General features: G+C 40.9%; 1 protein-coding gene across 1 annotated transcript in view; it reads right to left on the minus strand.

Annotated features, from left to right (window-relative positions):
• The window catches only part of ADAMTS5 (ADAM metallopeptidase with thrombospondin type 1 motif 5), a 43080-nt gene extending 17133 nt beyond the window's left edge, over nt 1–25947 (minus strand). Inside the window, exons 1-2 of the mRNA XM_061358976.1 lie at nt 24867–25947; nt 12776–12908 (exon numbers count right to left, since the gene is read on the minus strand). Coding sequence (XP_061214960.1) covers nt 12776–12908; nt 24867–25793 — 1060 coding nt within the window. The 5' untranslated portion in view covers nt 25794–25947. The remainder of the gene's footprint in view (nt 1–12775; nt 12909–24866) is intronic.
• Between the last annotated feature and the right edge of the window lie 345 nt (nt 25948–26292).

Below are 26292 nucleotides of genomic sequence, written 5' to 3' on the forward strand. Positions count from 1 at the left end.
GTCTGTGAGAAAAGCCAAGGTATCATCTGGCAGCCTTACTCACATGCTGGGTTCCTGACCTAATGGTGGAGTTACTGGAAAAGTGACAAGAGGACACTGATCTACCAGTGATGACAAAACAGCCAGTCTGTTCTCTGCAGCTATTGCCTCCCCTGTGGAGGTGAGGTGGGAAGGAAAATGAAGGGGACCTTTATCTTTTTTTTCTCCCTTCCCCTAACATGAACACATTTATCAAATTCATTCAAATACAGCTATTATTTGAATAAAAAGCCCTGTAGTATTATAAATGCTAGTAAGAATTTATTCAAGGAACCTGCACGAACAATGATGAGAGTCAGTACTCCCTTCCCTGTTACTTCTGTTGCTGATTGCTACTGCAATCAAGTACATTGCTGCAAAAACATAATGAATCGAACTGTCATACTGAATGCGTACCTAATTAGTGGTGGGTTTTACATGCAAGATTTGAGCTTATTTTTTTCTAATGGGTAAAAAAACCCCTTTCCTTTGGCAATACTTATAATATGTGGGACAGATAATGCTATTTCTGTTCTGCAGAGGCACGGCTGAGTATCAGTAGGTACAGGTAAAGTTTCAATCTGATATAGCACTATATAAATACTTGCTTTGCAGAGATGACATCTTTGTTTTATTTAAATCAAATGCTAGTGTTGAGCAAAAAATATGATGTCAAACAGATACATTCCTCTGACAGAGTAACCAAATAATCAGTGCATCACTGCTAAGCTATAGAGCAAATTCTTTGGAAGTGTCACAGGCTAAGCGTTTAATGAATCAGCAGCTACTGTGCCAATGAGGACTACCTCTGACTTTGCCAAAGCCCCAGACACCAACAACGCACACTGTCAGGAAATGCAAAGATGATGTTATTTTTGGCTGCTGTTCTATACAGTGTTATTACTAAGTTTGTATTTATGGCAATGCACTAAATGGCATCAGGTCACACCTCATGTCTGACAACTATGAGCACAGTTGACAGGTTAATGAACCTCAACACATGCTTAGTAGTAATATAACTAGAACCATTTTCTGCTGACATTAAGTAACTCCTTGTAGCATATTTCACCAGTGGTCTGTTAACTTAAGCAGACATTTACTAGAGAGGGCTTTAGGCCTATCCTCTAGCTTTTGTTGACAGACCCCTCAATACAGGGCACAGCTCGTCATTTAAATCAGGACCACACACACTCTGCTTTGCAGAGGTGGTCAGAAGTTTGAGCCAGCTTCTTACATTTTACTTGAATCTATGCACTTGAATATGCATACACTACCAATCAATTAAACACACAAATATTTGCTAATAAATAGACCAGCAATCAAGAAAACACTATGTTGGTTAGACCTAAGCCCTGCTATGGCAATCTAACTTGTATGCTTAAAGGTTTCAGAGAGAACAATTTTGTATGTAATCCCCCAAGAGTGCTCATAGTTGTAGAAATTACTTCACTGCAGCATGCTTGTGAAATAAGGTAATGAGCTTCTGTCAGCTGAAAAGTAGTTTCATTCCTAAGTCATTGGACTCTGTACTAAACAGCTCTGGGTGAATAAGAAAAGCTGGAGAAGTTTTCTATAAAGTTCTGCTGAATAACACCACATGGCACACAATGCATGTTCAGTGTAGGGTATGAATAATAGTTGGGTGCAAACCACCAACTCGAGAACTTAATTTTTCAGAGTGCTCAACATTTTATAGCACCATTCAGAGCTACCCAAAACTCTGTGATATGAAGGGCTCAGCCTGTAGAGGGGAATTCAAGTTACTTAACCTTAACAACCTCTGATAACACCCTGCAACACTCCACCCGGGATACAACTTCGCTCTCTATACAAATCCCTTCTTGCATAACTGTACTTCACCTTTCATAACTTTTGCTCCCTTATGACAGACATCCCACATGAGCATACAATAAAAGACTTAATACAGTGCAGATATGCACTTTAGATATGCAGATATAGCCCCATTAATGTTGATGATTTTGAATGTGCAATTGGGACATCTCTGAGTTTGTCTCCTACCTATGACATTCTGCTAACACTGTTCTGTGTGTGTAAGTTCCTCCTTCACCAACTTCATCAGACCTGGCTCTGGAAAGACCTCTCTCTCTTTCTTATGTGCATTTTTCAGCCCCAGCTCCTTCTGCAGTGCAATTTGTAAGCAACCCCAGCTTAAGACTACCTCCTGTCAGAGCAATGTGGTTACACTACATTAAACTACGCAAATCCTACAGCCAAGCAATGTGAATGTCCCTGGAGAAGGCCAGGAACTATATTGTGCTTGCTACTGGCTTCTGTGCCTAAAGATGGTATAGTTTCCTTCCCTGTTTACTCTGAGAGATATGATGACTCCGCAGAGAATAACTGCTGACCTGTGAACTGAAGTTGTTCTTCCTTTCTTTTTTCTCCTTCATACAGACCAAAAAAGTATCCTTTAGATATGAGAAACCTTGCACCCCAATTTTAAGTTCCTTCCATGAAATGATTGCAGATTAGTCTCTGTGGAGAAGTTCAGAGTAAATAACTAAAATGAAAGGAAATGAAATGCTTCGCAGGTGACTATTCAGCAAAGAACATTTCATCCCAAATATTTTGGCAAAAGCACAGGAAACTGAAACAGGGTCATCTTCTGGAAAGTGTCAAGCTACCGGCTTCACCTTTAATTAGAGTGCAGCATAACATATATACTTAACAGTGATAAATGGGGTGAACCGAGGCCATACCTCATTAACAGTGCCCACTTTCTCATTTAAATTTAGGCCACTGCTCTAATGCATGATGCAAACTAAGTTACTTATGTGACAGACTTCAGCTTTTTGAGGAGCTTCCCAAACTATTTATGAATCTCCCTTATAATGTTTTAATTATTCAAAAATAATTTTAGAAAATCATTACAAGGAAAGAAATAGCAGGTAGTGAATCATTTCCAAAATATACAATCCTGATTGTCAGTATTTGAACTTCCACCATCCACCAGTGATGTTACTAAGGATAATAGATGTTTATAGCATTAAATATATGGATTCTAGCTCTCCATACCAATTTGCCAATTTACTTTGTATGCATGCTTTCCAACACTGCAAATGAAACTTTTGAGGAATTTTATGGAACTAAAATTCATAATTCTTATCACAACCTAAATCTCTCTCTGTTCTAACTTTGCCTTTGAAGGCATTTTGAGCATATTTAAAACAGATTAAAGCATATGACAAACTTCCAGTGACTCTTAAAATTGTTTTTGCATTTCATTAAAAATAACCAAAATTCAAAATCTCACAGCGATCTGCAATCTCTACATACTGCTTAGCTAAGTATGCTCTCTTGAGCATAGAACTGAGAACAACTTCAAGTACTTCTGCACCTTCATCCTTCATCCTTTTGCATGCAAGAATTAAAGAAGGGACACTTCCCTTCCTCATTGAAAAGTCTCTCCTATCCCTCCCCTTACATGCATGAGCACACTGGCATTATCACACATTTCTCAGGACATTAGGGTGGGTTTTGGCATTTACTGGTGGGAAGAACCAAAATGAAAAGGTTACAGGTGACCCTTCAAGTGACCCTGCATGTAAGCATAATTCTAGAGAAAGCTTTGGGCAAAAGTGAAGACTTAAGACAAAACATACAAAGACTTTTAAAAACAATGCCAGTTTTAGCTCCACACCATTTTGTACTACTATGAACGTCAAACCAGGCTATTGAAAAAAAGAAAAAATAGGCTTCCAGCAGCTGTGTAAAATGATGACTGATTGAGAATGGGTTAGTAGATCATCAGATGTTTTCTACTTAATGAAGCATCTTACTGGTGTTGACGGTTCCCGCTGAGTGAAAATGACATAATATAATTTTACCAGCGGGATGGTGTTTAGTTAAGTTATGCTGTAGGAATGCAGAAAATGGTAAAAGAAACAGATGGCGACGAGGCAGGGTTTACCCTCATGCAAGTGAAGAGGAGCCAGCCTTCTTGTAAATATGTTCCCATACAGCAAAAAGACCAGCCACCTAAATGGACTGACAGCCTTTCCACACAGCCTTCTTTCTCCCCTTGAAGCGAGACAAAGTGTGACTATATCAGTAAACTGTTTAAAGCAGTATGAAAGCCACCTGCAGGCTTTGGACCCTAGTATATTTTGGAACATCATGGGCAAGGGGCTCTTGCCATAGCTCAGTCTGTTTATATCCTGAAGCAAGAAATGAACGAGTTAGCAGCAGTCAGCAGCCCCTGGATCACAGTTCACCTGCACTGTGTCTGCATTCCTGATAGTGGACCTTGATCTGCACAAATTTCCTTACAACTATTGAAGGCAAACACCCATTGTAGCTCAACAAGAAATAATGCCCCCAGTGGATTAAAAAGAATTCCTACACCTTGTAGGAATGGGGTGTACCATAAGGTGGTATGCAATCCAATGCAAGTATGGCAAGTCAGCTAAAACTTACATCCTCTCTAAATATCAGGACACAAAGAGCTGGGTGGGTAAATGAGGGGTGCATCACAGCTATGTTGGATGCGTGGTGAAGCACATTACACTGCAACTGTCTTCTTCCCAAGAGTGCTGTGAAGCAAAACGTAAGTCTGGATATTTCTGGATTTTCTTAAACCAGACTATCTGTAGAGATCCTCTGAGTGAACAGCACGCAAAAAATACATGCAAAAATTACAGTAATCTCATTTATTTTCCATTGGTGTCTCAAGCACAGAAATAAAGAGAATAAAACAGTCCCCAGTGTACAGCAAGCAAAAACCAGCTTTTGCTAGAACACAAATCACGGTGGCTCATCTGCGAAAAAACCCAATAAACTCGTTTATAGACATATAAAGATCTCTGGTGCTTGAACTGAACAGCATGGTGAAGTACAGCTCTTGCACTTCGATTCCACTTGTCTTGTGCAATTTGAAAACAGAACACATGCAAAGTGACACAGCATGCTAAAAAATGCTGCAGGCACCGTAATTTGTTTTCTTAGAGAAACTCAGATCTGATGAAGCACGTGTTTTTCAGTGAGGTCATACCTTTCACCTAATTTTCAGTGGGGATGTCTGGGGTGCAAAAGGTCAAGTGATTTGCCCAAGGTTACCCAGTGAGTCACCGGTCTTCGTGGGATCAGGATTCAGGAAGCTCCTGACTCAACATTCCTTAGTCTAATCACCCATACCTTCTGCACAAGACAGCTGCCTGCTCTCTCCTTTGGTAAACAAAGATTGCACGAGGTAACTCTTTAAAACCATTTCTTTCAGCATGCACTGTTTTTCTAACATGTGAAAGCACTTGCCTCCTCATTAAGAACTGCACACTGATATTACTGAGATCTCCTCCTGAAGTAATGGGAATTTTGCATAAAAAATTATACCAATAAGCAATAACAGTAAAGTTGGGTTGTTTTCTTTTTTTAATAAAACAGAAGTGTGTTGAATTACACAAGATTGCAAAAAACATGCACAGAATAGAAAACTGGCTATTCCTCTTTCCTTATACTTGAATTTGCTTTCAATTTTTTTTCTTTGCTATCTATCATTTATGAAAGAAAAATAAAAAAATCACTCTCTCTTTTACATCTCCAGACCAGAGGTAGCTTCTAATATTTCCTGCTTGAAAGAGTTCTTCAGACTGAGTGAAACAATAGTCTGAAATGCAGCTTCTTTTCGTGACCAGACATAAAAAAAAAAGGGCCACAATCAGACATTCATAGACCAGGCCTGCAGACTTTACACAAAACAAACTTCTGCTGAAATGGCTTGTTATAACAGACTTCTGTTATACAGAAGATACATCACCACCCTCAGACAGACAATTTGCAGGCAAGATTCTGTCTATGCATGGCAGACTATGCAATCAGAAACCACTACAATCCACAGAGACTCAAATAATCATTAAAAAGATGTGGTCTTGGAGGTCCATGCTACATCTACTGTGCTAATTAACAGGGCATGTAGAAGATAAATATTAATTTTAATGAAAAAGTGGGAGATGGTGACATCCATTGCACATCTGTTCAACTCAGCTTGCAAAGAATATAAATCATGGCAGCTCATGGTAAATGAATGAATTATGGGTGAGTAGATAGTACAAGAATCTAAATGGCATTGCTTGCTGCCTGTTTATTTGGTAAATCTGCCTTCCTTTCTGTACTGGAAGTACTGTCGACACAAAAAGTACATAATCATATCTATAGTACATGTCAAGGAGGAAAGTGATCCTTACTTTCCCCTGTATTGGGAAAGACTGGGGGTGCAGGCAAACACAGGTGAAGTGGACTTCTTTTAGAATAATTTAAGTTGGAAAATACCCTTAAGATCGAGTCCAACCATAAACCTAACACTGCCAAGTCCACCACTAAACCATGTCCCTAAAATAGTTTTTTATATTGACTGTTCTGAAACATTAGGCAAAATACAGTTTAATTCTCAATTTCCCTATGATTGCAAAAATACTGTCATTTCATTCTATGTACTTCGCTTTGAGTTATGATATTTCAGGATCCATACCAGCTTTTAAAAGCATAGCACCTGTTTCATCTAATTCCTCATGAGGTTGTACGTACACAAAGAACAGCACAACTACAGAAAACCTCTGGAAACTTGGGCAATGCTAGTGCTGTGTCTGAGTCAGTTCCTGAAGTCTCTGGCTGAGAACTTGACCCTCATCTCCTCACTGCTCTGACAGAATCACTTCACAGACATTAAGAAGACAAAGATCCCCAACCTACTCAGACTTAAAAGTATGTGGTAAATAAAGAAAAGCTCAAGCATATTCAGAACCCGAGAATTCATTTTTCCTACAGCATACCTGTTTCCCCTTTCCATCTCTCCGCTTTTTCATACAAACTGTCTCAGTTTCACTAAAAAAGGTTTGTTTTAAGCACCATGTGTGCTGCAGGTGTAACAATTACATATTCCATATAACAGTATAAGTTAATCAAAATATTGTTGAGCAAGCCAAGAATTTTTACCCCAAATTTTAACTAGCAACCTTCTATACAGCTGATATTTGCATTTTGAAGCATCAGTTAAATTTTCTGTTCCACTCTTCACCTCTTGTGATGGCTTAGCTTTGACTGCGCATCTTTTCTCTCAACCAAAGGGGATTATGTTTGTGAGGGCTTAATTCAAGAGTTTTTGCAAGCAGAATTTTAGATGGAACTTTGAAAAACTTTCAAAGAAAGAGAAGGAATCAGCAATTTCCCTGATGTATGTCATCAGAGAAGACATGGATGAGTGTACTCTCTCTTTTTTGTCATGTTAAGAAAGAAAATCTGCCTAATTATGATTACCTGGATACTTGCCTAACTTCATTTGTCATGAAGGAAACATAATACAAAAGTTAGTCAACCTTCACCATTTTTTCATGTGCCTGTGAGATTCTGTGCCCTCGGCAATCTATCCCCCTTGAAATGAAAGGCTACAAAAGATTTGTACCTGTCAAGTCTGAAACTTACCTTTATCAGCTCTATCTTGACAGCCCTGAAATCAAAGGGCTACATGTTCAGCAGTAGAAAAGGTGACTGTTTAGCTACTTCTGAGTGTGTACAAAATGAGCATGAAGTAAAATATGGAATAAGAGCATTTTTTGACTTTTCTATGGACATCAAAATCAAGACTACCCTTTAAATATCACATAGGTTGTTCTTGGCTTATTTTTTTCTGAAGAAGGGTCAGAATCATAGAGTTTGCTGTAAAGTTATGTTGATTAGACATGGTAGACATGGCCCTCCTTCTACAGAGGCCTACAACTCAAATACACACTAAGGCTCTAAATAAATACTTTTAGTCCACTCAGAATTCAGCAAAATGGTACTTTGGTGCATTTCAGTGAACCACATGAGTGAGGATCCCAGGAGTGATACATCACTTCTAAAATGGCTTCTTTACATAATAATAAAGCACTACACTTTGTTGACAGAGCTTGTGATCTCCTCAGTGGTGGCAGATGCCACAGAATTACAGCATGCTCAAAAAGATCTGGTATTACACATCATTTTCTGGTTTCAGTTTCTGTACTTGAGTTTAGGTGTTACACAGTATAGCTGTGGAAGAAGTTGTGATAACTTCACGTAACCATATAAAATGAGCTTGAAAGGAGAACTTGAAAGGCCATCTTGTGCATCCCTCCGCTGCAGGGTAGGATCAGTGTCCCCTAAGCCACAGCTGTTTTAGCCATCCGGCTCCTGTGAACCTCCAGTAATGGAGATTTCACAGCCTCCCCCAGCAATTTATTTCTGTCCTTAACTGTCTTTCTGGTTAGATGATTTTGGCTAATTCTTAAAGTAAATTTCCCTTGTTGCAACTTAAGGCCATTACCCCTTGTTCTGTCCCAGGTGGACATGGAGAATGATCTATGACGCAAATTTTCGCAATTATTTCTTTAATATATTTGAACATTGCTTTTATGCCCCTTTTGGCCTTCCCTTCTTTAAAGTCACAAGTCAAAGAAAACTAATGAACACAGGTTTAATTAATTCCATGTAGGAATTTCAAAGCTATATCCTAAAAATAAAACACTTGGAAAGAACATCAGTAAACCATATTACTCAGGAGGATAGAAGGAGTAATAACATGTCAGCGTGGTTGCTTAATAGAGAAATAGGAACTCTGCAAAAGGTCAAATGAACATTACCACTGAGCAAAAAGGCAGGGGCTTTCTCTATATCTCCTCTAAAAAATTGAGAAAAACGTTCTTCAAGATTGGTGGAAAGAATAAAGATACATATAATTTAACAGACCCACGTAACTCTTCCTGAACTAAAATAAAGCTTTGACTGCAGGAAGGATGTTTTTGTATTTAAGGACTAGATCAAAACTCAAGAGACAACTTTAAACCCTGGCTTTTCTTGAAACTTCCTTGTGATTTTGGGAAATTACCTATTGATAAAATGAGCAGTAGCTCCACTCATTTGCTCTTGTACTCCTCTTATTCTGTTTTAGTAGAAAACAAATCCACTAGGATGGTGGGCTGTCTCTACTGAAGCATAGGGGACTCCAGCATAAGAGTAGCCAAAGTCACCTGAAACTTCTGATCATGACTGTATCACAAAATGCAACGCCATACTACTAAACAAGGCATTGTCATGCACTAGATATATCCCATCACAAGAGATGTTAAACGTAACTTCAAACTGACTGTGTCTGTTGGTGATGTTAGATCCTGCTTATCTTCATGGGATGCATGGGTTGGCTTATAATTCACCAGTAAATGCAACAAATCTTCAACCCAAAATTCCAGAGCCTTAGAGTGAAAATCTAGTTATTTTTGTTTCCTGATGGTTATTTTAGTAAGGGATATATGGAGAAGCAAAATACTAGTGCTGACCTATGAAAACCTTTACATAAATGTTGAGATTATGTGCAGTCATAGGTTCTTTAACGCTTTTCTCCAGATGTCTCTGTGAAGCAGAGAAGTGCATGAAATAAGGAAACATAATTTTTTTACAGACAATAACAAAGACCTGGAAAATGTCTACATACTGTGCCTAAGCTAGCTCAGATATCCCTGGAAAGCTATGGAGGCATAGCTAAAGGAGAAGCTTAAAGTAAAAAAAAAAATCCATATGCCACAACATGGATCTCAGATTATTTCATGCAGAAATCCAGAAGACTGTTTTTGTGACTGCAAAGCTGCTACTGTCCAAACTGATAGCAGCATGTCCCCTGCTAGAAAATAACCATGTATGGATTTACTAGCAGTAGCTGGATGTCTTGACAGGTTATGATTTAAAAGTAACATTTATGCTATTAGCACTGCTTCCTTTTATTTGGAGGAGAAACCGGATTATCACATTCAAAGTTATAAGCTTTCCTCCTGTTTTTCTGTTGCATTATCCGCATTTTCTACATTTGACATCGAAGACAAATTATTCCTGATTTTCCTACATGTAAGTAGGACAAGATTCATGTCCAGCCTTGTTAGTCTTTGTATACAGATCTCCACCTCTTACTGTCAGCTAATCAGTTGTACTAAGAATTTGGTTGCACCTATTTCTTTCTGTGTTCTTGTTTATAGCTCTTTGGAGATTTTGCCTGTTACTGCTATTCATTCATACTCTTGCCCTTAAAAAACACTGGTTAAAACTCTTGGATTTTATCTGAAAGAAACAAAATAAACATCTAACATGTAAGTAGTAGAAACCCTGGCAACTTTTTGCTTCTTATGCATGTATCCAACCTCACCCCTTGGGCCGTGCACCTCCCCGTTTGAGCTGCAGTTCCATTTACTTTGGTTGCCTTCTGGAGAAATAATCTGATCCTGAAATATGCTCCTGGATCCTTCAGAGAGGAAACAAGAGCATTCAGATCCCCGTGGAAGTTAGTGAGGACACACAGCCATTCTCCAGATCAAATCTGTGTTAATGATGATGCATCTGCTACCCATGCACATGTAGCACGGTTACTCTAAAATACTGCAGATGGTGACTCTGATTCACTTAGAGGCTCACTTTCCTATTCCTACAGACAGAAAGAAGCATCTTAGGCTTAGAGCCCTTAGCATCCCCTTAGTCTCGCAGGGCATCTTTTACGTAGCCAGGTGAATTCCACTGAATAACTAAGCCACTGTAAAATTAAAGCTACACCCTACCCACAGCAGGGTAGGGGGAAGTTTAAGATGCCTGAATCACAGGAAGAAGTTCGGTCTCCAAATAAAACAAAGCAAGGTTTTCCCCAAAGTGCTTAACTAAAGGGTATCCATGCCACACTTCTATTTTTCATCCTTTTTTACCTTTAATTTAATACAAGTACTCAAGCAATTTTAGCTTTGTTTTCCTCTCAACTTCTCCCACTTCAGGCCACACACACAAAGATCATTCTGCGACTTGACACCCACCCCTCCTTTCTTAAAATCTTATGGTAAGAACAAAAAAAAAATAAGATGGTATTTTAAACAGCCTCAAAACTAGAGGTTTTTTTTTTTTGTCCATCGGGGTACTTATTTATTAATTTCAATTCATGCCTTTTTTACACTGAAAATTATAGCTTCTGCTGATTCCTGTAAATGTCTAGGTATGAAAATGTCTTTTGTTGGTTTTCTTCAGAAATGTGCTTTGAGATCACTAAAAATTTTTAATTTTGTTTAAGTTTTCTTTGTGTGAAATTCAAGGCAGTAATATGCATAGCTATGCTGACCCCTATCTTTACTGATGTATGTTCTGTCATTTTTAATCTATCTAGTCATGTATTTATTGCTGATAAATTGGTAGTCGAGACACATTAGTCACCTCTTCACTCACCAGATACTATCAACACTGGTTGACATTGCAAGAAGGTCCCTCATCTGACCTTGCCAATGCCTGCCAACCTTCACCAGTGAGCATTGCTTCTGGATGCAAAAACACACAAGCACTCTCCAGCAGACTGGCCTCTGAGTGATAGGTGAAGTTTGCCAATCTACTTGTCCCAGTTCTAGACAAGGTTCGTGAAAGGTCCTTGGTTTCACAGCATCCAGGTTTCATGCCACTAAACTCTTCTGATGTGAAGCTGTATTTGATGTATTGCTGTACTTATCTCCACATACTCTGAATTAGTAATTTCAAAGGGCTTTTTCTTTCATAATTATATTCTTGTTTATTAAAACAAGATTTCTGTTTTGGGGACTAATTCTGCCACAAATATTTTATATTTTCATGCAACACATGATCCCGCTTGCAGCCACTACTGATATCACTTCTCTGTAGCACCACAAGAGCAGTAGGGTTAGGTCCCCTAAATATTGAAGGGTCAGGTCAGTGGCACGCCAGCTCCTTTTTCATATTTGGTGACCTCTGGTTGCTGAGCCAGTTGTATATATAAGGCACACAACTCTTCAGCTCTACCTGCTAGCTACTTGAAAACTGAACTACTGCAATGATACTCCCAAAGCAAACTTTACTTTGGTTTGGCATAAGGTACAAGGCAATTCAGCAACTGGCTCTCTCTGCAAGTTCTCCTTTCCTTGCTATTTCCTTCCAAGAATGTTAAAAAATATGTTCTCCCCTTCTAAATTCTTGTTCACTCACCAAGGCGAACAGCCCTCATACTAAACACATTTCCAGTGAACACAACTCACAAAGCACTGGTAAATTAAAAATTACCAAAATGGCAGCAGTCTCTTCTAAGGAATATATCACAACAGATGGAGTATCACAGAACATGAACTTTCTTCTGTCACTAATTCTATCTTAAATCTTTACGTTGTGTTGCTATCCAGAGGTGGAAACGGAAACAAACCTGAACAGGTTTTTCTTTGACCAAATCTTTACCACCTAAATAATAATTAACTTATTTCAAGATTCACAGTAGTAGCATATTTGACCATAAAGGTGGAATTTCCATACACTTACAAAAAGATTAGAATTCTGTTTTTTCCACAGTGCAGTTAACGCACTGTCCCAGAATAATGTTTCATGACAGTAGAGCATGCATGGACTTCAAAAAGGCGAGTTATTTTCCACTGTGTGTGCACCAAATGTATGCGAATTACAATAGACAGGCCAAATGCTTTCTCAGGAGACACATGTATCGACATCTTTGGACAGTAGCAGCAGACTTTGAATTTTCACTTCAACTACTGCTTAGAAATGACACTGTCAGAAAGGAAACACCTACTGTGCGCCTTCACTTGCCTTCTGATCCCTTATTAGTTAACCCTGAAGTGCATATGTATACAGCCTTAATCCCCAAGTGAGTATCTGGACCAGGGGAAATCTGGAATTAATTGCGAAGTATTTTGGTTACTAATGCAGCTGTTACAAGTGTTTGATTTGGCAAGTGAACAGAAAAGGCATTGCATACCAATTTCGTGAGCCACTGTAAAAGCTGCATGGAGGCCGTCATCTTCAATCACCGCACAGCTGCGCTCAGGAGAGCATATGGTCCCAACGTCTGCCATTCCCAGAGTATCACATGAATGATGCCCACATAAATCCTGCCCAGGAAGGAAAAAGCAACAACAAAAAAAATCATTAAAATAAATGTTTACATCCACAGGTAACAACAGGCTAAAGTCACCAGCCCTTTGCAAAAAGCTGAAACTGGATAAAAAATCAATAAAAGCTTCCATCTAATACAGTTTAAAAGTATGAAACAATGACCCAATCCCACCCCTGGTAAAGTCAGTGGCAATGTTTCCATTGACTTTAACAGCATTTGGATACCTTCTGTAACTAATTCTTGTTAGCTAAATTTGTATTTCTGCAACGCATAGAAGAGGCCCAAACTTGCATGGAGGTACCCTAAATACACACCACAGAACCATTTCTTCATTGACAAGAAAAATAGAATATTCTCTTTATTTACAGAAAGTGAACCAAGGCACAGAGAGAAAGCTTCAGATTCCTGACCAGTCTTGAATCAGAGATCGCCCTTCTCTCCCAAAAGCAAGCCTTGCATTTGCACTTAAAGAAATTAGATTGTGATATATTAAACCTCAAGTCACATCTATCCAGTAGTACAATTATCAGTAATGTATTACCCAATATACCAAGTATTTAAGCAATTCTCAGAGGTTGCTTAAAGAGTCAGTGATATGACAGTGTAAAACCCCTTGATTCCTAGTCTTACTAATGCAACAATTAGATCATGTTTCCTACTTGTAGATATGGGATGTCTCCAAAAACCATGCACGTAGCATTAGGTTTTTACTTTCTGTTCCAAAATGGTAATAATTATGAAGGCAGATTTGGTCAGATACAGTGTTTTAATCATCAGCAGTAACTTCTGAGTGCTGCTTCTGAAGCAAAAGGAGGAATAGTGGTCTGAATGCACACATATATGCTCTTTTGGCTGAGAAAGAAAAGTAGATGCTATGGTACCACGCCATTTTGGAACTTCAGCAGTTCACTGTGGTTGAATGAAATTGTCATTTTCAAGGTGTGACAGGATTATCAAGTATTATCAAAATTATCAAAGAGTAGCTTTTCTCCCTTCATTTTTAAGTCTTTTTCCCTTCAGGTCTCCTTTTGGAATGACTTTCTTTCATGAAGCCTTTCATAACTAATCCATCTGAATAACAGATATGCTATATAAGGCTTCAGGTCAACAATGTCCACTGCTAAGTTTCAAATTTAAGCAAACTTGAAAATGCACAGGATTCAAATCCCACTGAAGTCAAACAAAGTTCACAGATACTGCGACAAAGCACCTCTTTACCAAAAAAAGTGGGTTTATTTCTCACCAAGATGAAATAAAGAAATTTTCAAGGTAAAATTACATAGCAGTATTGCATATATGGAGCTAGAATTTTAAGATCAGTTCTGACTTCCAGGTGTCTGGGAACTCTTTTTGGTAAGTACACTCTTGGTGCTACTTAACATCAAGATTTAAATGCCACAGCATCATAAGAAGAGAAGGGATAAGTTTCAAAAGTATTTCAATTCACAGTTTTTCACAGGTATAACCTATGGTTTAGAAAAAAACTTCCATTCTGTAGCAATGCAGATAATATGCAATTTTCTCCTGAACCCCGCTGGCTCCCACCCTTGATATCCAGTCAGCTCCTCAGAGTTTGCTCCTGGCTCTGCATGGCTTATGGGAAGGCACAGAATAAGGATGCCCATTTTCAAATACTTTAAATGAAATACAATTTTTTCCAGTTTTATTTTGGCAAATAAACTTCATATGATTTTCAGCATCTCTGGACCAAAGTTGGAAGAGGCTAAGTGAGGTCATGTTGTTATAGACTCAAACATCCAGGTCATATTCAACAAGGAAGACAGACAATCCTTAAACTCCTATTACTTTTGCTTGGGTTCACATCCATTTAGCCCTTTATGTATCGCTTCTGAATCTGGCCTTTTCAATCCAAGGGTATATTTTACATAAAGTAAAGTAAGCTCTATGTAAACATATCTATCTGTAAGTGGCTTTACCTACAGCAGCATGAGTAACAAGACTCAGAAAAATGCATGTGCATAGTACCAATAAAAAAACCTTTTCATGGTGATATAATCAGTCAAAATAATGAGTGTAAGCTGTATAGGAAGTAAGGTACCTTTATACTAGTGTAATTCAAACTGAATCTATACAACAGTTTAATGGAAATTCTTACACAAGTATCAAAAAGAACATAAATCAGACAGAAAGCAGCTTATTGGAGGAGGTCTAAATTACTTTCAGGTTGACAGTGCCAATAATAGTATAAAATACATTAATTCAGGCCTTGTCTCTGCACGCAGATTCTGTGTCATATGGTCTTTTCTTGTATTTGGGTGTCATTATTACGTAGATACTTACATCAGCACTGCTCCCAGTGCGGGCACAATTATATCAGCACACAGATGTCTTATGCCAGTGCATGCTATATTTCCATTTGCATACAAAAAAGAAGCTATGCCACTGATATGACTATGAAGCTATACTAGCAGACACAACCAGAGCTCTGGATTTGATGACACAAGTCTAATTAAAAGAATACAGTTTTTCTAAGCAGGCAATCCCATAAACTAATTCCTTAGAGTTACTTCTGATGGGATGTGTAAAGTATGAAAAATCACAACAGGGATGTTAACTGTAAGCAGCCCTCTTGACTCTTGGCGAGTCAGTAATCCCTCCCTCAAAATTTTGAAAGCTATTCACAGGATTGCATTACACCACCTTCATCAGATATAAATAAATAACTATAGATGCAAGCACTTGCAGACCTAGCAATGTTTGGTTCTTTTTCATATGTTATGTGTTACTGACATTGCACCACCTGCCTGCCTAGGTTTTCCTTAGAAATCCGGTCACTTCATCACTGTTCCTCCATTTCCATCACTTCCCAAGCATGACACATATCCACACATCTCAGCATCCCACTAATAACTTTCAAGGCACTGCATAATAGTTGTCTAGACGAAACAGAACAGGCTTTATTTATGAAATACTTTAACTTTGGGTCAGATAAAATGAATTTCTTGAAGGGCTGTTATTAGTTAAAGACTGTTCCTAGGAAATCCCACAGCAGCAAATAAGTGATTCTGAGAATTCCTTATGTTTAAAATTACCTAGCTCCTCCAACACCTCAGAGGCAGCTGCAATACAGCTGTCCTCAGATGTCGTGAGACCAATGATCCCCACAAAGGAGAAGAGAGGAGAGACCACTTTGTGGTCAGAAAGCACTGGACAGTGATATAGTAAAGCCACATTTCCTTTAGCCAGCTCCCTGACCACATCAGCTCTGCCTCCCCAGCAGTCTGAGCAAGGCTGCATGGGGAGCCCTACAGCCATCTACTGAATACCAGCTGGGAAGTGGTAGATGAGGTCTATAAAGGATCTTGGAAACAAGGACAGGAAATATTTCCTGTCATTAGCTTCTTTGTATGAAGCTGATATTTGATAGGGATGTCTATGGGTTGCCCTTAGAGAAGGGCATGTATTGGCTATGCTTTGAATAGGAAGCATTTCCTAAGCCTTCCAGTTTTCCTTGCAGACTTTAGTCCTCAGTGACTACATGAGGATGATTTTCTTAAGCTAATGTTGATATTGTCAATTATCACTTAAGCAGACTACTGAAGACTCCATTATGTTTGTAACTCATAGTCTCATTCTTCATCTCTTGCTGCTGCACTTTTTGAACTTTAATGTATTTCTATTCATAGCATCACATAGCATACGCTATATATATAATTGAAGCCTATTCAGTGGCATCTCTGAGGCACATATTCCAAAAAGTTTGCTATTGGTTCAAGTCACCCTTCCCTAGCTACATGGTCCTTGCCAACAGCATGATTTTGAGTGATGTTACTGAAAATCATGCCTGCTTACACTTCCACAGATTGAAACTTTATGGCAAAATTTCTTTTGACTTAAGCCTCATGTAGCTGTGCTTGCCATGCATTGTTTGTTACCAGCATCAATTGTTATACTTTTCGTTTCCCTGGGCAGCCTTAGAAAGCAGTCTCAGACTTCAGTGAAGTAAAATATTTTATTTCCCTTGAAAATCTTTTTTTTTTGGTGGTGGTTGTTACAACAGGCTTTGATGTAATGATGCAATCTAACAGAATCTGTGTGGGTCTCCTCAACTTGTCATATTCCAGCTAAAGCACTAAGAAAACAGGGACTCATGTGGTACTTAAAACCAGTTTCCAATGATTATTTCACTCTGGTGTGTGGCTTCTATTAAAAAAGTTAATCACTTACTCAGATCTGTATACTCATGTAATTGCCTCCACATAGTGGCAGAAGTTTCGAAGAATAAGTGTTTCTTGATACTTCTAAAGAAGAAATGCAGAGTCTGGCCCTTGATCTGCATTACAGATCTGCATTACAGTAGTTTCAAAACAGAAGAATGCATTTGCTACACAGGCAGCAATAGAAGTTAAGACTTAAGCTTTGGCAAAGAAGTGACTTAGGAAAACTGAGCTGTACATCATAAGACTAGTAGTTAATTAGATGGCTTATTAAAAGCCAGGTTTTCTTGGCATTCGTAAGTACATCAAGAGCCACTGGCTGTTTGCCATGTATACGTGGCATTGTTCTGAAGGAAGATAACTGTCGTGGCACCCTGCTGGAGCAGCTTATTTTTTTACCTGAAATCCTTTGATTTGTGCAGTAGGATTAAAACCAAGAGTAAACTGGTTAGTGAAACCTGGTATCAGGCCAGAGCCCATGGACCAGATCCAAAATAGGATTTAAGCACCAACATGGACAGTTTGGTGGAATGTAAGAACAAAATTGGCTCACATGCCCTCTGGTCTTTGAGTTACCTGCCTTTCACAGGGTGTTCATTTTGTGACCTTATGGGCCCCAAACTGTCACAGTTTTACATCCTGAGTAGTTTGGCACCTAGCTTTTACTAAAGCTTGATTGGCATTGAGATGCTTAATGTTTCTCCATCTTTGCCCCTGGGGAAGCTAAGACTACAGATGTTCTTAGATAAGATGCATGAGAAACTAACAGGATTAGGCCACACAGCTGCACATCACCTTATTTTAAAGCATAGCAAACAGCTTTCATATCTCTGTGTGTTTCTATGCTTGCTGTCTGGTTTCTTTACAATGGCTCACCAGTTAAAGCCTTTGAACAATACGAAGGTGATACAGCTTCAAATCCCTTTCCAAGATGAGTATACTTAGGAGCCTTCTTCTTAGGAGGGTGCCCTATGGTATATACCAGACTGCAGCCTACAATGAAGGTCTGCACTTGTCAATGCATGCAGGGAGTTGTGGCTCCAGGTGCCGAAAGTTTCCCTAGTCCAAGCTGCAGTTAGTGCTTACTTTGTGAAGCGACCTAATTTTTGGTCCCTATTCCTCAGCCTGCTTCTGTATTTTTACACTGAACAGTCTTGCAGTAAATTACAGAAACAGCCTGGGAACCCAGAGTGCCTTGCTCTAAGTGGTGCGCTCCAGTCAGTGGCTTCAGGTCACGATTTCTCTCCTTCTCACCATATGAATCTTGAATTACTTGCTAAACAGTGACATAGCTTTGGTCAGAGGGGTGGAAAGTTTCCTTAACACCTGGAACAGCTTACAACCTACCGGTTAAGGATCTCTCCTGGGAGGTGGGCAATACAGACCTAAAATCCCTCAAGCAGAGGAAGGAATTAAATACGACTTTCCGACTTCCTGCAGCAGTGCTCTCACCACAGCCCTGTAAAGGCAGGGTGGGATCAGGCGGTATTCAGGACCCACACATTCACCCTCCTGCATACCCCTCTGCAAAGTGGGTGAAAGTTTACTGATGTCATAGCAATGCTGCATGGCACATGCAGAGGAAAGTAAAGTTCACCCAAACAGAAAGGGTTACGGGCATCACCCAAGGAGTGCATGGTGCCTGGAAGGCAAAAGGAACATGACACTGAAGTTGACAGACAGCAAAAGGTACACTGGAAATAAGAGCTAACTGTTGAAAAAAGTAGTTAGGGCATGGTCTATTTTACCCTTCAGGCAATATCATGACACTTAACAGATAAGCTTTATAAGCCAAAATTGTGGAATGATGCCCTGGAGTAAGCCATGAGGTGGATGGCTTCACTTTCATCCCCGGTGGAAAGCTATCCTCCTGAGACACTGGTATGTCTTGCGTATGGGGATCCCCAAGTAAGGGCACAAGAGGGTCTGGCCACTACTGTGAAGCAACAAAGGACTCCTGCCAGATTCACTGGGACAATGTCTTGTCTTTCTCCTGTTGTCATATTTTGAGAGGATGACTAAAGCCTGGTTACCTTTTGAGGAAAATGAGAATGGTGATACCTTTCGTATCTACTAAAACAAAAATCACGTGTTTTCCTCATAGTTTACCTTAAAAATTGATTGAGGCCAACTTGATGCTAGGTTTGCAGCAGGAAGATTGAAACTTACCCCAGAAGAAACTATGTATATGTCAAGGTTTAGAAGAACTGTCTTGTTTTGGGTAGATAATGTCTGACTGAACTAAGGCCAAGGGGCCCCAGAAGAGAACATCCTCAGATGAAAGACATATACCTCATTAGTGAGAAGTTGGCAGTGAAACTAACTGTTAAGGTGTGCAGAAGGGAACTGCCTTCATTATAGTACTAAAAATCACATCCCCCTGAGGTAAGAGACCCTTGCCCACAGAGACCCTTACTCACAGAACATTCGTAGTGAAATAAATCTATACTGTGTCTTTCAAAAGAGATGAGAGAGTGTAAGAGCCAATGGTTATGTATTAGTGACCAACCATTGTAACTGGGAGTGTACTACCTTGAACTTTTGTGTACAAATGTAAGGAAAAATCCACATAGGGTGTGCCTGATTTGTGGAAATGCACCACCAAGCACCCTGTGCAGAATAAACAGTGTTTCCTCTCACACCACAGTGCGTTTCAAGAGCTTTCTTTCAGACAGGCAACAACCTTCCTTTCAGGTTAATACGATAAATACAGAACTCAGTTTGGGGCATTTGAATATCAAATGTACAGAGCAGGCTTTCTGAATTCTAAGTAAGGTGACATTCAAGGAAACACAATGTATGCGTGATGCCTTGTTGGGCTCAGTTTAGCACATGCATGCTACACTTGCTGGCTTCAGAAACTACCTCCTTACCAAACTGGATGTTCTTCTTCCCTAATATGGTACAGGGGACCCCAGGCACTCCTCACCCAGGAACAGTGCAACAAAGTACTAGAAATAGAGCCTAAACTGGATTAAGTTTTTATGCTTTGAAGAGAGATCTAGAAAGGTGTTTTTTTTTTTCGCCTAAAGCATAGAAAGAGAACACAGCAGCACAATGCAAACCACAGATTATTTAAAACTATTGACAAAATGCACACAAAGCATTTGGACTCTGTATCAGGAGAAGGGCAAACAAAGTTTCAGTAGTGAAACAGGTAGCTGGTGAACAACTTAAAATGTGCAATTTACCATGCCCAACCTATTGTTCCTCTGTGGGAAAAATCCAGAGCATCTCTGTGGGTTAGTGTGAACCATGCTCCTTCTGCACAAATTAGTTCCCACTTTATTTTCCCAAGGGACATTATCTAAACATCAGATTTGTAACCAAATTGGTGAAAATGCTATGAAACTGGTAAACACATCAGACTATCATTTCTTCAGAGTTATAAACATTTGTGAAACATATGATTCTATTGACTGCTGGTACAGTGACCTGTTTATTAGTAATAATATGGGATAATAACTGTGGGAAGATGATACTAAAAAAAAAAAAAAAAAAAAAAAAAAAAAAAACAAAAAGAAAGAACTAGAGCCAAGGAAAGCATGTGCTCCATGCAATGAAATTATCATCTGTAGAGCTGAGATAATCAAAAGCTTGCTGTTAAATTTCAACAGCACTGTCAGATTGACAGTTAAACTAAATCATACACACAAGACCCATATAATTACTGTGTAGAAAAAAGCAGGACAGAAGCCTTTGGCTTGAGCATGAACTTTTTGTTAGAGCCAGGCATGATGGCGCTATCACGGATGATGCTAACAAGCACTTTAGAAAGTATTTTTTCTCTTGCTCTTGTTGCCTGTATCTACTGTGAGAAATATCTGTTTTAATTTTCACATGATTCAGAATTGGGGGAAAAGGAAAGCAAGAGAACTGGATTATGTCCAAATGCATTCAATAGTTCACTTGAAATTTAACTAAGGGTCACTAATGAAATAGACTGGATGAATTCTAGAGGATAATTACAGAGCAGGCTAGACCTTGGAAAAGAACAGTCTGAGTTCAAGTGCGGTTTGCAAGCCATGTCCAACATGTTTTTCTACTGTGACAAATAACCTACCAAGTATTTTGTTGAACCCATAAAAACCTGAAGACTGTAGATAACCTGTTTCCAGCTTCCAAGAACTGTTCACAAACAAAAAGCCTGAAAAAGGCTACATTCTAAATTTGCTGTTGACTTCACTGCCATTGGGAACAAAGCAGGGGAAGAAGACTTTAAAAGCTCTTCCTCCTCCCCACCAAACAGATACTTCTCCACTGCCTCACAGTGCAAAGGACTCACCTGGCCATCAGATGATCACTACATTCCATGGCAGATGCTCTGAGGATGTATGAGGCCCAAAAATTTACAGCTGCTGTCAAGGCCTCAGCCAGAAAGCAGTCAAACAGCAGGGGACCCATGTATTCTCTAAGATTGTAAAGGCCAAGCCACCTTAGAGAGCTCTGGTTTTATTAGAAAATGATCACCTGTTGGTACTGACAAGTCAGTACTCAGACAGACTGATGCTGTCCATCATGGGTAAAAATGAGATTTTGGGACCACTGGGAAAATACACCTCTCCTTATTAAATTTTGGGAACATAATCAATCACTGTGGAACCTCAATAAGTTTCTGTGATACTTAGTGATAGATAATTTCTGTGCTCATTGAAGGCTTTCCCAACCTCCTACACAGGTGACAATAACAACTAGACATGTTACTGTAGTTTTCCTTGCAGCTACAGAGTAAACATAGGATTTGGCGCAGCTAATGGATAGCTACATGGCCCTTGCCATTATTGATACACAATACAGAACCTTAAAATAGCTTTAACATGTTGCGTGTATCACCCAAAACTGAACTCATGCTCATATTTATTTACTATTTACTGTGCTCTGCAGGACTATTGCTTTAAAGCCCTTATCAAATTAAATACAGATTATGACTGAAAGTGAGTAGATGTTTTAATGCAGAATCACTAAATCTCCTTCTAAGAGTCTTTTAGCATAGGAAGTACTTCCTAGTATGAATGATGATGTTGATCATAATTTGAACTACCAGTACTAATTTTGTAATGAGGGAAAACTGCCAGCACACTCTTAATCTGTCAGTGGTTATTATTATATCTTTAAACAAGCAATGACAACAGAAGAGGAGGAAGTGATGGTGCTGAATTCTGATGGGATTTTTCCTTTATAAGGAACTCAAGTAAAGCTGGTATCTTTTCAGAGCCTCTTTTGGTGTCAGAAATAGCATCCAAGTAAATGTCACTTCAGAATGAAGATAATTAGTATATTAGAGACTTGTATGACAACAAGCATTTAGATTCTAACTACATGTAAACAGTTACATACAGCTGAGGACATGCGTTCAGCTGACAAATGATTTGCAAATATTATTCTGTTGACAGAGACACGAAGTTCATGGTGGCCTCAGTTAGTAAACAAAGACGGAAAATGTACCTCACACATTTGCCCCATGCCTAAAAAACAAGCCATTTAGAAGAAGACATCTGGATGCTCAAAAATCAGCATGACGGTATTCAGAGCCCATCAAAACATGCAAGCCATGGCTTGGCGTCTAGTAGCTAAGCAACGTACTTCATACATTCAAAACATAGTTGTAAAAGTTGGATCCTCCTGCCAATTGCTGCCACTCTCTTTGAAAAGCTAAACTGGAAAAAATCTCTCTTTAGTTCAAAGTGGGGCTGTTTTCTCCGGGAAATATCTCTACTGCTTTTTCATCCTTTAACCCTTTTTGTATTTACATGCCAGGAGGAGCAAATAGATTCATGTTGACATTTCAAGCGTAAGCATATAAAAATCCTGTGGACTCACTCACACATACTCCCTGCAAATAACATTGTGAACACATGTAGCAAGAAACTATGCTCTTGTTCTTATTGAGTCAGACACTTAAATATAATGCCAAACAACGTGTGTGTGCAAACAGCAAATCGTTAAAGCAGATTAAGTTATACTGAACTGCACTGAGGAGCTAATCCCATAATTAAACCTGTTAAAATGTAAACCAAGAAAACAGTAGCCTGTGCCTTTTTCTTGCAAATCATTTACATCCCTAAGTAACAGTACAAGCAATGTTTGCATCTTAAGAGTGGAAGGAGATCACAGGAACTGTGACGTTTTGTTTAGTTTAGGTACTACTTACATCCAAAAGAGTTAACTCTAGGCATGGAAGATGCTTTGCTCAGCCGTCTTTGAAAGTGGATTACTGATTAGCAGCACACCCTTACTCTGGCAGCAGGGCATCCATACAAAGAATTACACATAAGCATCTGTAAAGCAAGTGCTCTTTAAATTCCCATCCTATCTCAATCCAAATTAACTTGGCAATTGATGTTAAGATTCACAGTCTGCCACCCTAAAAGTTTCTGAACTGTAATAAAACCCAGAGAAATAAATGGGAATACTGTCAGAGAAAAACACTTTGGTGAAGTGATGGATTCTGGCACAGGATTAATTAATAAGCCATTAGAAAGGATGTTTACAGCAAAAAGTGAGAGCATTCTGACCCAGCCTAGGTAGCCTGTTTTCATTCAGATTATAACGATAAAAAAATGAAAGCTCGCAAATTGGACCAATGGGACTTAAAACTGCTAAAAAAGGCTCCCCCTTTACAAGTGATGCCTGACTGACACAGAACTTAATGTTTCAACTATTTACAGCTATAAAAGCAAGCCAGGCACTTTTTTTTTTTTTCCCTTCTGGAGCAACTCCTTCCACAAACCATCCAAAGCATCCTTTTTGGCAGGCTGCTATGATGTAGAAAAGCAGGAGAACTCAAATGAACGGAAAGTCATGCAGTTATTTTTTTCGCACTTGGGGGAAGGAAGAAAACACCAAACCCAAACCGCTGAAGGGATATTCTTACAGAACTTCATTGCATAAACTCAGCCACAAGTCTACTGGAGCAATGTCCCTTAACGACCTCTGGCAATGCAATTAATTAACAGCTGGGCACTGAGCAAGGTTCAACTCTGCATGGATAATTCCAGCCAGATCCGACCTACAGTTGATCAGGACACCCATTTTTGCACTTTGAGAAAGAGATTTCATCCCCTTGCCACTAGCCAACTCACTCAACTTCTGCAGCTCTGTTTACCTGCGGTTTGCATTTACGTCCTACCCTTGAACCACAAGTGCTGCTGCCTTCCAGTGCGGTGGAGCTATTCTTGCTGGAAATAGCATCTCAATGCACTCAACAAGGAAGCTGCATGCACTTTTAAGGTGTTCTCCCCCATTTTCACTAGCAGGTTTGTTTAGGGACTAATGTAGGCTAGGGAGTGTTATCAGCCCTTTTTGCCTGGCTCACCTTCCCAGAGAGAGAGGGACTGCGTGTGTAACATCTCACCAGGAAAGATGGAACAACATCATCTCTCAAGCAGAGATAAGTTAGGTGGCCTCAGCCAAATTCCCCGCTCTGGCAAATTACCACCTCTCCACCCTGGCAGGAGTCCCTGCACTGCACTGGCATGAATGGGTGCAGAACCACACTGGGGATGACCTTGCTGGGGAGGAGGTCACACAAATGCATACAGTTTATTGGCTTTTCAACCCCTCTTCCATCCCTAGCAGCTGTGCATATGGGTACCGATCCCCAGGACGCATTGCAACCCACTGGAAATGTTGAAGATGCAAACAGAGAAGCAACCACTGGGCAGAGCTGGTCAACATGGGTGGAGTGCCACCAGGCTGGCCTTGATACAGCCCAGCTACTGTACAACACATGGTTCAAGAGACACCAAGTCGCTGTCAGTTGGGGTAATGCCTACCTCACGGGTGAAGAGGATGGCTGCATCGTAGTGCTCATCATGGTCATCATCGAGGCGGTTGTGCTGGTGTTGCCACTTGCAGAAGTTCTTAAGAGTGGTGGCAGCGTTCCTGTTGACCTCCAGCCCCTTCTCCTTCTCGCCGAGGGCCACCACCTTCACCACCGCCAGGCGGACGTGGTTCTCCAGACTGGCATGGGCGTAGAGCCGGGAGGCGATGGAGGCCAAGGTGAGCAGGTAGTGCTGCAGCCCCTTCCCGTACTTGCGGACCATGGAGGCGTCGGCCACCAGCAGCAGCTCCACCTGCCGGGCCCGGGAGACGGAGCGACGCCTCCTCCGCCGCCGTCGCCCGTTCTCCGACAGCGCTGTCCCGGCCGGGTCGCGGGTCTCGCAGCTGGTGCGGGCCGGCACCGTCTCGAAGCTGAAGCGCTCCCTGCGGAAGAGGTGCGGAGCGCGGGCCGGGCCCTCCCCGTAGATGTGCGCGCCGGCCGTCTCCCGGCCGCGCCGAGTCGGCTTCACGGTGTAGCGGGAGCGGCCCACGGCGAAGAAGCCGTCGAGGCCGCCGCAGAGGTTGAAGACGGCCAGGGAGCGCGGGCTGCCGTCCACCGTGCCGCGGTAGTAGCAGCGCGGGGGCGCGCCGTCCCGCGGCCCCACCGCCCCGTCGCGCTCCAGGTCGAGGAGGAAGCGCTGACCCCCCGCGTAGAGGACGTATCCCGCCTTGCCGCCCCCCGCGTAGGTCGGGTCGAGGCGCTGCACGACGCCGCTGGCCCCGTGGGGCGGCCCGGGGGGAGGGCCGGGCCGGGCCCGGGGCGGCGGGTGCGGGGAGACGGCGGGGGGTGGCGGCGCTACGGCGGCAGCAGGTGCCGGCGGCTGGGCCAGAGCGCGGTGCAGCTCGGCTGCCAGCAGCAGGGAGAGCAGCCTCAGGAGCATGCTTGCCTCGCCGTCAGGAGCGGCCGCAGTGGTGGTGGTAATTAATAGTAGTAATAATAACAACAGGAGTTGGGGAGAGGGGTGGAAAAGAGCCGGTCCGCGGAGTGCGGCAGCGTCGTCAAGGGAAGTAGGGAAGCGGTAGGAATAGGGGGGAGGGGGAAGGGAAAGGGAAAAAAGAGAAAAAAAGAAAAGTTCTCCTTCCCAAACTCGAGTCAAGTGTGAGTGAGAGAGAAAAAAATGTCAACAAAAGCCGCTCGCTTGTGAACTTTGTGTTTCTCTGCAAGGAAGAGCCGGGAGCGCATGGAAGCAGAGAGGCAAAAAAATCCCAAATCACTGCTGCTGGGGGGGCAAGTCAGGGAGAGAGAAAAAGGAGGAGAGGAAGCTCGGAGCCGGCAAGTAGAGAAGTTTGAGCATTTCCCACTCCTCTTCCACTTCTCTGTAGTCACCGGATCATCGCCAGCAGCAGCAGCAGGGGCAGGGGGGCAGGTCTGCTGCGACT

Source organism: Neopsephotus bourkii, unplaced genomic scaffold, assembly GCF_033783945.1.
Source record: "Neopsephotus bourkii isolate Nb327-2 ecotype Australia unplaced genomic scaffold, CSIRO-AGI_Nbou_v1 NB_962, whole genome shotgun sequence".
Taxonomy (NCBI): Eukaryota; Metazoa; Chordata; class Aves; order Psittaciformes; family Psittacidae; genus Neopsephotus; species Neopsephotus bourkii.